This window comes from Ornithorhynchus anatinus, chromosome 7, assembly GCF_004115215.2.
Source record: "Ornithorhynchus anatinus isolate Pmale09 chromosome 7, mOrnAna1.pri.v4, whole genome shotgun sequence".
In the NCBI taxonomy this organism is placed as follows: domain Eukaryota; kingdom Metazoa; phylum Chordata; class Mammalia; order Monotremata; family Ornithorhynchidae; genus Ornithorhynchus; species Ornithorhynchus anatinus.
In genome coordinates, this window is record NC_041734.1 from 14383461 (window position 1) to 14397248 (window position 13788).

The 13788-nt window shown below is 40.9% G+C and overlaps 1 protein-coding gene across 23 annotated transcripts in view; it reads right to left on the reverse strand.

Moving 5' to 3' along the window:
• Positions 1–13788, reverse strand: part of DTNA (dystrobrevin alpha) — a 282794-nt gene that overhangs the window by 214620 nt on the left and 54386 nt on the right. For 7 of the 23 annotated variants that reach the window (XM_016227845.3, XM_016227843.2, XM_016227848.3 and 4 more), the window contains exon 1: positions 591–798. The exons of 2 other annotated variants lie outside the window; for them this stretch is intronic. In XM_016227845.3, the coding sequence (XP_016083331.2) occupies positions 591–607 (17 nt within the window). In that variant the 5' untranslated portion in view covers positions 608–798. Of the gene's footprint in view, positions 1–590; positions 873–13788 lie in introns of those variants that run through there. 14 more of the 23 variants (XM_016227837.3, XM_016227835.3, XM_016227840.3 and 11 more) reach the window with 11 other exon arrangements.

The following is a 13788-nucleotide window of genomic DNA, read 5'->3' on the forward strand; positions in this document are numbered from 1 at the left end:
TACCTAAAGCTTCCGAATTCAATTTTCAACTGAATCATTGAATTCTGTTCTTAGTTTGAAAATTAGCAAACTTTATTACCAGGTAGGTCAAACTGCAAAGCGTACCCCAATATTCCACTATATCCTTCACCCACAGAATTCGAGATGATTTATTTCTCTGAATTAGGTTCAACCATTGATCCAAAGTCCCAAATAACTGAGCTTGAAATTGAATAGGTGCATGGCCGGATAAAATGATAGCAGAAAATAATGTTGGTATTTGTTTGATAGCAAGCATATGGGATAAGAGGAATCTGTTTAAAAATCAAGTGCAAAGGTGTCTAATGTGCAATTGTGGATGTTATTGAGTGCTTACTACGTGCAGGGCATTGTACTAAGCGCTCGGGACAGTATAACACAACAATATAACAAAACACCAAAGCAGGGCAAAATGTGCTACCCGAACCGGTACCAGGTTTTAGCACACAGAATCCGAGAATGTAACTCAGGGAGAATTTGCCTCAAAACTTAATATAGCTACTATGTCCTCGTTCCCAATCCCGATTAAATTTCCCAAAGAACTGTACCTAAAAATACAGCTTTCCACTTACCCTAATGTACGTACCATGGTCTTCTCAAGCCCCTTTACTCCAATATATCCAGAGGATCCAAGTGAAATTGTAAACTATAAGCGCATATATGTTCAGCGACAAATTCTGTCGCGTATATGTTAAAGGACAAACTCTAACAAAATAGCTGAGCCCAACAGAGAAAGCTGACGCAAACAGCACTCCCTAAAGGTGCTAAGGCAAGTGAGAGAGTTAAACCCAGCTTCAGAACCTAAATATTCTGTGTCTATCTTTAACTTGTAAATGATTTGGTTTCACATTCCACTGAAGCCCTACTGGCAGAGGCCTCGGAAAGCTCACCAATCACAAGCTTTCAGTCACACTCCCTTTCCTCCCCCCAAAAGTGGCTCTGCTTCCGTTGCATTATTGAAAATGGATTTCTTCAGCTGCCGCTTTACCTGTCTCGGTAAGGATGGAACGAGCGGTTTTCATTGATGACTGTTACTGAAAGGCAAGAAAACTATAGAGGCCAGGAGGATAAATCATTCTCTGCCCCTGTGCACCCTAGCATAACTCTCTCTCTCTGTTTCTCTACCTCCCTTCCATCTACCCGCACTCCCCCTTCTCCCCGCCCGAATGGCTTTGCAGCCAGGAACTGAAGGACTTCCAAACTTGGCTTCCCAGAGGAGAAATGCTCTCTGACTGACATTCCTCAAAGCAGACCGCCCCACAGGTCTGGCACACTCTTCTGCTCCTCAACCCCTTTAATCCTGCAGGTCTGTCTCTGCAGTGGGAACCCCTTGCAATTTGGCTCCAGCTTCTTTCAGAGACGAAAGATCCGCAAGGGATAAGTGAATCTGTCAGCATACAGCCATCAGATCTATCGCAAAGATTCTTAGCAGAGCACAATACGACAGAATTAGCAGATACGTTCCCTGCCCAGAACGATCTCACAATATAGATGGGAAGACAAACATTAATACTAATAAATGGGTAATTCATATGATCTACTGTAGCTCAGTGGAAAGAACCCAAGCTTGGGAGTCAGAGGTCATGGGTTCGAATCCAGATCTGCCACTTGTCAGCTGTGTGACTGTGGGCAAGTCACTTCGATTCCCTGGGCCTCAGTTACCTCATCTGTAAAATGGGGATTAAGACTGTGAGCCTCACGTGGGACAACCTGATTACCCTGTATCTACCCCAGCGCTTAGAACAGTGCTCTGCACATAGTAAGTGCTTAACAAATACCAACATTATTATTATTATTCTTTTCCCCCAGAAGTTACCACTTGTAAAATGGGGTAAATAAAACATTTCCTAAATCTGAACAAAATTTTCACAAAATAGTTTTTGCACTCTGTGCCAGGCTGGCAACGTTCAGAGGAGAAGTTGTGCCAATCTACTGATGATTTGTGCCAGACCTAATATTAGTCAAAAACTCCGGTTACATATTTATACCCTAGAACAACTAATTCCATTGCTACCTGAAGACTGACCCTAAATAGAGCTTACTTATAGAGCAGCCAGTATGAGGAGAGAAAGTAAAGAACCTCCCTTGCTTGAGACTTCTCACAACTATGCTAGCTGAATTTAGCCTCAGAGCTGACATTAGGAAGCTGTTCTGCCCGGCAGAGAAGTTTGCAGGTACAGGAGGGTGTGGCACAGTAGATCATTTTAGCAGAGCAACATTACACTTGACTGCTGACAGATCTCTCCAATTCAGGGATCCTGGTCCAGCTGTCAGCTGGTGGGAAAGAAAATGCTGACATGGGGCATTCAAAGTGACCAACTCATAAATACAAAAGGAAAAGCATCTCCAAAGTGCTGAAGGTATCTGTCATTCTCGTTCTCTCTCGCTCAGATACCTTTACCTCAAAACTAGTGGATTGTGACCCAAACTTCTCGTCCTTCGTACTGACAGTGTGAAGGGCCATATCTCAATGTAGAGAAATTAGTCAGACAAAATTGTACATATACAAAATAAATGAATGGCATATTTTGTAGGTGGTTAGCTCCAGGAAGCAAACAAAATGCTCTTATCTCTAACATCAATTTAAGTGAAACTGCAACAAGCCAGAAGATTATATAAAAATCCTATGAATTATTGAACACTTTCAGCTGAAACCTGGAAAATATCAATTTACAATTGCTGTGATATACACTAAACACTAGCATGGCAAATATTTGTACCTGACTTAGTCTGCAACTATTAGGATCACCAGGTGGAGAGTGCTGAAAGGGAAACAACACAAAAACGAGAGCCTTTTTTCTTCAATATTTTGCATTACTGAGGAAAATGGTGTTTTCTTCAGCAGAACTTTCCAAGAGATGTCCACAGATAGCCACTAATCAATCAAGCAAATTAACTGAGTGCTTATTATGTGCAAAGCACTGTATTAAGTGCTTGAGAGAGTAAAATGCTAAAGGGTTAGTAGACATATTCCCAGTAATCATTTCCTCTTTAGACCACTTCCACCCATACTCAGGGGAATATTATTTATTTATATTAATGTCTGCCCCCCCAGAGACTATTAGCTCACTGTGGGCAAGGAACCTGTCTATCGATTCTATTGCAATGTACTCTCCTAAATGCTTAGAACAGTCCTCTCAATAAATATCACTGATGATGACGATGAGGGTGATTTTGGCTCTATTAGTCTTAGAGCTCCTTTGGCAGTGGGAAGCTCTTGCCCAAACCCCACAAACAGGCTTAGGGAATCTCTGGGCTCCTCCTGGAGCGTCTGTGTTTCAGAATCCTCTATTTCAGCTGTCAGCCCCCAAGTCCATCTCAAGCAAATACATTTTTCTTCTAAGAGCAAGAGCACGAGGGATAGTGTGAGCAAGAGCAAGAGGGATAGTGTTTAATAAGCAAACTAACTCCCACAGCTATTTCCAAAGAAATTCAAACATGTCCCAAGACAAGACAGCAGCTTGGCCTAGTGGATAGAGCACTGCCTGGGAATTGGAAGGACCTGGGTTCTAATCCTCCCTCTGCCACTTGTCTGATGTGTGACTCTGGGCAAGTCATATAACTTCTCTGAGCCTCAGTTATCAGTAAAATGGGGATTAAGAATTTGAGCCCCAAATGGAACACAGACTGTGTCCTACCTGAGTAGTTGGTATTAATCCCAGCACTTAGCACAATGCCTGTTACAGTCATCACTTAACAAATATCACTTTTTTAAAAAATGACAGTGCCTCCTAAGTTTAATCGAAGTTTTTCTAAGCCCAGTTCCCTAGGACCCACCCGAGAGAGCCAACAGAGCCAACAACATTAAATTCAGGCTGCAAGGCTCCCTGTAGGCATAAACAAGGTATTTTTCCTCTTCAATTCATGTGACTCTTACTGAGTCCAACTCTCAGCATGTTCTAAGTACGTAAAGCTTCCTGAGTCTGGATGGCTGAAACCAAAGCTGGGCTTTTGTTTTTTGTTTTTTTGATAAAGTTCCTTCTGTAAAACTGCTTACCTCCCATCTCCCAGAACTCTGGCTTTCAAAATGCAGAATGTGCAAAATCTCCAAAAAGAATTATAAGGGGCACCCAGTCTTTCACGAGCCCTTAACGTAAAGCATTGGATAGCTCTTTGAAATAAGGCTGATTTCTGATCCAAGCTAATGTATCTCTCAAACCAGTTATGCATTATTCAGCTCTTTCAGTATTTCAGATATGGGGTGCATGCACACCAAATGGTTACCCAGGATTAGAAAAGAATATTCGAGTCCATTTACTCCAGGGCACCCAGCTGTTCTCCTAATAGAGAAAAGTAGATGTGTGCATAAGTGTGATTGAAACAATCATTCTTAATATGCTTCCTCTAAAGAAGGCAAATTATTTTTCACCTTTCCTGAGCAAGCTTTCCTTATAGATGCCCCAAAATTGACTCACATATTGCAGACATCCTGAAAACCCAGCATCAGAATTAAAATTTGGGGTGTCCTAAAATGGGGAGGGAGAGAGGGAATGAAATAGAGGGAGAAGCAGAGAGGTGAGGGAGAGAGAGAGAAACAGAGGAAGAAGAGGGAAAGACTCTGGGAGAGGAAAAGAGAAAAGGAGAATGTGAGTAGGTCACCCCTGTTGGTGAGATTTTATCAGTATGTGTGAGTGCAGCTGATAAGACTGTGAGTTTCTTCTTACCCTCAAGGTAAGGCCCACTAATAATAATTAATAATTGTGCAATTTGTTAAGTGTTCACTACATGCCAGGCACTGTATAAAGCAGTGGGGTGAATACAAGCAAATCAGGTTGGACATTGTCCCTGTCCCACAAGGGGCTCACAGTCTTAATCCCCACTCTACACACGAGGTGACTGAAGCACAGAGAAGTGAAGTGACTTGCCCACAGACACACAGCAGACAAGTGGCATAGCCTGGATTGGAATCCAGGTCCTTCTGAGACCTTCCTCCCTAACTCCACTCCCACCCCACAGCACCCACATCTTTTGGACCTCTTTTTCAAAATGTCATCCAAAAAAAAGTCTTAAGAGGGAATCATTAACAAACCTAGTTCAATTGACTCGAAACAAGCAACAATGAGTTAGATTGATTCGGAAAAGGCTGAAAACCTAGTTCGATCGACTTGAAACAAGCGACACTGAGTTAGATTGATTTGGAAAAGGCTCTTCACAAGCGGATGGACCTACGCACTTGGGAATCACCAGAGCAAATCAAAAGCCAAGATATCTCTCTCTGAAGAAGAAGAGGCAACTCTCGGGATATGAGTTCTCATTCTTGGCTGCTTCAGTGAAGTCTAAAGAACCAGTACAAGCGTGAAAGGCATCATCTAGAAGTGTCCTGGTGATTTGCCCAACCTACTGGGTGGAGCTGATCAATCTTGAGGTCTAAGAACTTCCACTTCCTCATCAAGAGCAGCTGTGCATGTCTTCGCTATAGGGGCAGACATCCCGACTATCTGACTGTTAAGCCCAGTTCCTGAAATCTCCAGCCTCCCGGGACATTTGACAGCATTATGTAACTGGGGAAACGGCCTCAACTCTCTGGTCACATGAGACTGGGAACCCACCATGCCCCAGAAGTCAACAGTAATAAATGGAGATGGGACGCCTTATGAGAGAATGAAAGTACACAAAATCTCCCATTAGCCATCTTAAAACCAGGAGTCAACGTTTAGATCTTGGTGCAAGCATTTGGTTTTGACTTCATTTTAACTGATCTAAACTGGGTCTTTATTTCTAAAGGACTACGGAATAACTGAGTTCTGGTACTTCTGCCACTGAAGAAGAGTCGTGCCCACAGTAATCACAGGCAAGGCATCATACAACTAAAAGGGTCATCAAGAAATCATCTAAGTCCTGCCTGCTACCTCCAGACAGGGTCACACAACTGAAGATCTCCTTGGTGGATTCTCAGTACACATAAGAGAGCAAACACCTAGATGACGAAAGTTAAGTGGACTAAGGATTGTTTTTAAAGATCCAGTTAACCACTGCCATTACCAAACAGCTGTGTAGAGTCCTCTAAATGTAGTCTCTGGAATCAGCCATATCCAGGATTCGTGCCTTCTCCCATCATCTGTCACACAGCAAAGCTCAGACCTGGAGATGACCTTTGGTTACAAAATAAAAAGTGCTGAACGAAACTACAATTAGAAAAGCTATTACCTAACATCCCTCCACATGTGTGGTGTGGAGGGCTGTTCTTTCTCTAGATAACAACAAAGGCTCAAGTGAAAATAGCACTAAGATGGTAATGTAGGATCAAAAAGGGACACTGGAATCATGTTCAAGGCACCTCTACTAAGTGAAGGTAAAAATGATGGGGAATTGACATTAAAAATTAAATTTAAAATGATGCTTCACAAGGACATTTAGAAGATTTTTTTAAAAAAAAAACAACAGGAGGAAGAGTTCAGAAATAACAAAAAAAAAGGGAGTAGCCACAGAAACAAGTAGAGCAAGAAAAGAAGTGAAAGAAAAAAAAGGCTGAAACAGAATACCTTGATGGAATTGAAAGACAGAAATGAAGAGAGATTGCAAACAGAATCAAGACAAATGAAACATGTTCAAAATTCTACAGCGGTCTCTATTCATCTAAGTCATTATAAGTCACATTCAGTCAAGAGTGAACCCAGATCCAATATAAAAGTAATTTGAAAATAAGTTGAATAGGCCATTCTTACTGTGAAATGCAGAAAAACATCCAGGCAGGGATAATATATGGTTGGAATATCTCAAAAGAGAAGGAAAACCTCTTTCCCAAACTCAGGCACAATGGCTGCCCAAGCACATCATCCACAAGGCTCCTCTGATTGCACAGAAAAGAACAAAAACATTATCAATCAATCAATGGTATTTCTTGAGGACTACTGAATGCAGTGCACTGCACTGCACTAAATGCTTGGAAGAGAAGCAACATGGTCTGAGAGCATGGGGCTGGGAGTCAGAGGACTTGGGTTCTAAACCTGTCTCTGCCACTTACCTGCTGTGTAACCTAGGTCAAGTCCCTTAACTCCTCTGTGCCTTAGTTTGCTCATCTGCAAAATGGGGATTCAACACTTGAACTCTCTCCTACTTAGATTTTGAGCCCCATGTAGGACCTGATTATCTTGAATCTTCCACAGCACATAGTAAGCACTTAAATACCACAATTATCATTATTATTATTATTATTATTACAACAGGGTTGGTAGATACATTCCTGGCCCATGAGGCGCTTACCATCTAGAGCTGATGAACAGTGTTAACTGAAGATCTTAGAAAGTACTAGGCAAGTCCTCTCGCAACTACCCAGTTTTCACTAGAGTCATAATCATCTGCATAAAGAAAGCCCTTGAACTGCATTCCATCAGAGAACAAATCAGATTTTCATCAGGAAACTCAGCTAATGGCCACACTCCTCCCTCCTCCAGTTGAAAGAAAGACGCCAAGAAGGCCAATTCCCAATTTGCAGTGAAATTATCAACTACAAGGAAGTAGTTGACTCTTAGGACTTCAGTGTGGCTCAAAGAAACTTGAATTGAATGATATGTTGAGATCTCTTGGACCTGCAATTTCATAACAGAAATCACAATGTTCAACAGCCCGGGCTGTGGAAATCTAAATGGAGGAGTTGAGCAGGGAGACACAGACTTGCTGAGACCGTTTACTGGAGTTGTTATTCAACAAGCTCAATGGGAAAGACGAAATCAATAGTAACCTAAGTGGCTGGCATCCCTTCTTTGCTGCATTTCATTGGCAAATGGTGCAGCAGAACCTGAAGGGACAATGCAAGAATTACAGATTTAGTTGCCCAGAGTTAAGTTAGAAAGAAAGGCTGAGAGCAAATGAATGTGTAATGAATATTATTTGGAAAAATTCATATGGAATTTCAAAGGAAAAAGTTGAAAGCTCCATTCACCTCACCCAAGAAGGAAATAGGGCCAACAGACTTTACAGTGAATGAATGAATCAATCAATCAATGGTACTTATTGAGTGCTTACTATAAGCAGAGGAGGAGGAAAGCAATCTGGATCAATTAAAACAAAACCCACATAATTCCACTGTCTGAAAATGAAATGAGAACCTTCCACCTCCAGTTTTTGTCCATCAGTGATACACAGGTTAAAAATGTCTAGACTGAATGCATGCCTTCTAGATTGTAAGCTTGTTGTGGGTAGGGAACGTGTCAGTTTATTGTTGCATTGTACTCACAGTCCTCTAGCCACAGTAAGCGCTCAATAAATATGACTGCCTGATTGACTGGTGGCTGACAAGAAGGGAAGATGCTGTAAGGTGGTTGTGGGCAGGTAACGGGACTACCGACTCTGTAGAACTGTACTCTCCCAAACATTTAGTATGGTGCCCTGTGCTCAATAAATACTATTGATGTTCATGTAATCTGACAGCACACTGCAAACAAAGAAATTAGGAAACATAAAGGAGTCCGAGACGTGCTGCTAGCAGAACACGAAGCAAAGCAAAGATGAGCAGACTGTGGGTGGGCAATAAATGGACCTCCCACTTAGAAAATTGAATTCCAAGAAACAGAAAGTCAATCATTCATATTACTGAGAGCTTACTGTGTGCAGAGCACTGTATTAACCTCTGGGGAGAATACAACAGAGTTGGTTTACCTGTGTCCTGCCCACAAGGAACTTACAGTCTACAGTTATCTCCTCATAAATGTCTGCAACTTTCAGTTCAAAAAATAAATCTTGAATTTCCCATAATTTCAGAAAAGGCTCTTCTTCCAATGAGTTCCAAAGGAGATGAATAGAGAATTCCATGATTGGTAAGGGACTCTCTAAGGTCCTTGTGGGCAGAGAATGCGTCCACCAACTCCGCTGTACTCCACTCTACCAAGTGCCCAGTACAGATCTCGGCATACAGCAAGTGCCCAACAGATACCATTGATTGACTTTTGCGCTATTTTTTATAAAATCCTGAGCTGACTTCTAAGAAGTCATGTCTTCCCTCCCACATCTACTCTGAAACAATGGAAAAATAAATCAATCAACCATATTTATTGAGAGCTTACTGTGCACAGAGCACTTGGGAGAGTATAATACAGCAGAGTTGGCACAATGAGCTTACAGTCTAGAGGGGGAGACAAACGTTAATATAAAGATATAAAAAGTATTGTGGGGCTGATGTTGGGGTGAAAAAAGGGCACAATAAAGGGGGAAAGTGACCATGACGAAGCCCAGGATCATAAGGAATGGCTCCAAGGAGCAACCATTTCAGTTCGAGATGAGGTACACTTATGGTAGACTAGAATAGTGGACATTAACTTGAATTGTGCTTGAATGAATGAAGGTGTGTCAGGATTGTGTTCTTACATGTATACTTTTATATATGACTATCCCAAGATAGCGATGTTATGAGAGAAGAAATTAGAAAAATGCAGCTCAGAGAAGATAGTTCTAATTTCAGACTGCTCGGGCCCTAAGAAAAACTCTGGATTGATTTACATCTTTTCTGTTTCCAAAACCACTAAAAAACACAACAATTCAGTTATTGGCACATATATACTGACTGCCAATCATGTACTAAGAAACTATGTGGTACACAAATGTTTCACTTAGACACATAAAAAATATTTAGCAGTCAGCAACATCTACCAACTGAAGTGAAAGATTTCTCCCTATAGGCTTTGAATAACGTACACTGATCAAAAAGTTCTAGTTGCTGCAATAAGAAATATTGCTCATATTTTCTGTAACTAAAATTTTGCCGCACAGAACTTTATGATTGTTCAGTGAGTTCCTTAAGGTGAAGAAATCAGGGCAGCAAGGACAGATTTATTCCATTTATTCCAAGTCTGCTTTCCCATACGCAATCTGAGAGCATATCTACAAACACTGTGACACTATAGATATTTCTCTAAGTTGCTACTATATTTTACGATTAAAGTTATTTGGCTTTAAAAAAGGGAAAAGGTCAGTGATACAATTCTTTAAGCCCTGTCTAGCAATGGAGGCTACTGAATCTCGTAGATTGTAATATTGAAAAGACACAAATCACAAATTATTTATAATTATTGCCCTTATAAGGTGGTACGCATTGAAACAAAGTAATGCTACAACTTCCCAAACTGTGGTTAGGTTTATAAACAGGGCTCAACAAATATTAGCTTTATTCCACAAAGACAGAGAATATCTGAGCATTGATACTGTCTTTGGCTTATTTTAATTGCTTGTTTTGATCTTTTCATACTTTATCTCATCCTCTGGCCCTCAATCAACCTGCCCCCTCCCACCTTACCTCATTGAACTTGGATCCCTACCTTGTGAGTACTTGATATTCATTCTACCCTCAGGCCAAAAGCACCTATGTACATGCCCGTAGCTTATTTATTTATAATAATGTCTGTCTCCTTTCTCCTCTTCTAGACTAAGCTCATTGTAGGCGGTGAATCTATCTACCATCTCTCTTGCACTCTTCTCTCCCAAGAGCTTAGTACAGTGCTCTGCGCACAATAAGAGATACCAGTAATACCAGCGATTGATTGATCACCTACTGCATCATATGAAGGAATTCATTACCTGCTTCCACACTTTACTATTCACCAGGAGCAAACAAGTAGGCTTGATGAGCTCCTCTTTTAAGCTTGATTTTTAACTTTCACCAGATGTCTACTTTAAAACGTTTCTACCCCTGTAACTGATCACTTTCTCATCACTGGGTTACTACTCTTACTTGGTTCCGCTAAAAAATTGGGTGTTAAGTGAAAGAGGGGTAAAAGAAAAATTACATAATTTTCCATGGGAAATATAAAGTGCACAAATGTACTCTCAGGATCCACAAAAGTAACAAAAATGTAAAATACATTAAAATTTAGCGATAAATCATAGAACTAATAGAGTAACATGACAGTAATGTAAATATGCACCAATGAAGAAAGATACTGAAATCAATTTGGGACGGGGGCAGTATGTAGATAAATACAACACTTCATTTTCAAAGTGTTATCTTTTAGTCTTTTTCAGTAAAAAGTTATTTTGTACTAACATAGAGCTCTGTTGCTGACAGTGCTAAACAAGTGTCATCAATAAATCAATTGCATTTACTCAGCTCTTACTATGTGGAGAACACTGTATTGAGTACTTGGGAGAATACAACATAACAGAGTTGGTAAACACATTCCCTGCTCACAACAAGCTTACAGTCCAGTCACTATCCAGTGCTAAACTGAAATAGTCTTTAATCACTTTATCACTCTTCTAGTCAGTTAAAATACTTTAGGGAGGGGACAGGTAATGGTTAGTATCAAGGAAAACTTTACAAAATTATCTCAAAGCGAGAAAGAAAGCACTGTAATTCCAGCATTTGAATTCAATAGTGCTACTCCCTTGGAGAACTCATTCGCTCCCACAGCTTCAACTATCATCTCTCTGCCCACGACACTCAAGTCTATAACCCCTCCTCTGTTTTCTCTCCCTCCCTTCAGGCTCACATCTCCCCCTGCCTTCAGATCATCCCTTTTTGGATGTCTTCCTGCCACCTAAAACTCAACATGTCCAAGACAGAGCTCCTTATCTTCCCTCCCAATCCCTGTCCGCTACCTAACTTTCCCGTCACCAAATATCCAAACCGTCACCAAATTCTGCTGGACTCGTCTTCACAACATCACCAAGATCTGCCCTTCCCTCTCCATCCAAACCGCTACCATGTTAGCACAGTAACTCAGTAACTAGATTACTGCATCAGCCTCCTTTCTTACCTCCCAATCTCTTGTCTCTCCTCACTTCAGTCTATACTTTACTCTGCTGCCCAGATTATCTTTCTACAGAAACATTCTGGGTATCTCACCCCCATCCTCAAAAATCTCCAGTGGTTGCCTATCAACCTCTGAATCAAACAAAAACTCCTCTCTATTGCCTTCAAAGCTCTCCACCACCTTGCCCCAATTACCTCACCTCCCTTCTCTTCTTCTACATCCCAGCCTGTACACTCCGCTCCTCTGGTGCTAACCTCACTGTGCCTCAATCTCGTCTGTTCCGCTGTCGACCTCTGGCCTGCCACGCCTGTTTAGACATTCCCCTGAGCAAAAATCACTCTCAGAACAATGACAAATACGGGCTCTTTATAAAATCAACCAATCGATGATTATTATTGAGCACTTACTATGTGCAGAGCACTGTACTAAGCACTTGGGAGAGTACAATATGACAGACTTAGTTTATCCATGGTATTTACTGAGCACTTACTGTGTGCGCAGAACACTATAGGTGTGGATTCTTCTCCATTGGTACATTACATTTCTTCCTTGTTCTGATTCGTTTTCTATTTTCAGCCTTTTTTCTACAAGGAATCAAAGTCAGGGCTAGTTGGAACAGGTCCCCTCCCTCCCCGCCCCCGCTCAGGCATCTATTCCTGAGACAGAATAACTGTGTGATCTCATCCTGACACCACAGGGACCTTACTGTACCAACTGTTTGAACTCCGGCTCAGATGACACTTCTAGTGGGTTTTAAAGCATCGAATGGACAAGTCGGAATTTCAGAGGACACAGGAAATCGTTTTCATAACATCACTTGAAACTCACCTACCAACAGCATGAATAAATTCTGAACAGAAGTTCAATAGATATTTGCATCCCAAAGTGAAACCCTGATTGCATAGACATCACATACCCTGTAATTTCACAGAAAAAATAAGAGGGCAAATTCAATTTGTGGAGTTAATATAAGAAAAGGATACAGTAAAATGTTGTTCTGCTTAGCATTTAGGTACAGATATTATCCACATCATTTGATCGGCCAGCAAAGATAGTGAAGATTAAAATACCAAAATTTAAAGAACATGTGTTCCTCTATTTTTTCCACAAAAGATAAGTTTTTAGAGTTGAAACTAAAGTCACGATTAGGTATTGAGATAATAGCTACTTATTACACTGTTTCTCCTTGAGGTTGCCAAAATTCAAGTGGGTGGGGAGGTTTTCCTCTCGGTTTTAATTTCTTTTTATTCCCTGTGAGAAAATCACTAAGAAATTCAGTTCTTCAAAAACATTATGAGGCAGAAGACTGCTCCTTGAAAAATAGCAATGAATTTTTTTCCTGCACAAACTGTAATTAGAGCTACAATGTCATCAAGTAATAGAAGTAGTGGGGGTGGTATTCATTAAGTACCCACTGGGTGCACTGCACTGTACTAAACACTGGAAAAAGTACTTCAGTCACCCAAGGCATATTTCCTGCCCAATAATGATAATAATGGTTTTTGTTAAGCGCTTACTGTATGCCATGCACTGTACTAAGCACTGGGGTAGATACAAGCGAATCAGATTGGACACAGTCCTGTTTTTACAGATGAGAAAACTGAGGCACAGAGAAGTGAAGTGACTTGCCCCACATCACACAGCAGACAGTGGTGGAGACAGGATTAGAGCCCCTGACCTTCTGACTCCAAGGCCTGTGCTCTAACCACTACACCATGCTGCTTTTCCATGCTTACACTTCTAATGGGGACAGGCATAACAGTATTTACCAATAGTGGAACAGAATAAATAAACTAAATGAACAATTGAATAAACATACATTCCCAAGTGTATTTATAAAAGTTAAGTGAGTTAGTGTTGGGTATAAAATGTATTGACATAGTGATGGTTTGTTTGATTTCTGAAGGAGTGAGGTCAAAAGATTCATAAATCCTGATGCTGAATTGATTGTTTGTATCCTTGCTAATCCTTTCTTTCTATTAAGAAGTACATCCCAAAAGAGAAGGTGTATGGGCCTAGTGGATAAACCACAGGCATGGGAGTCAGAAGGACTTGGGTTCCAATCCCGGCTCCACCACTTATCTGC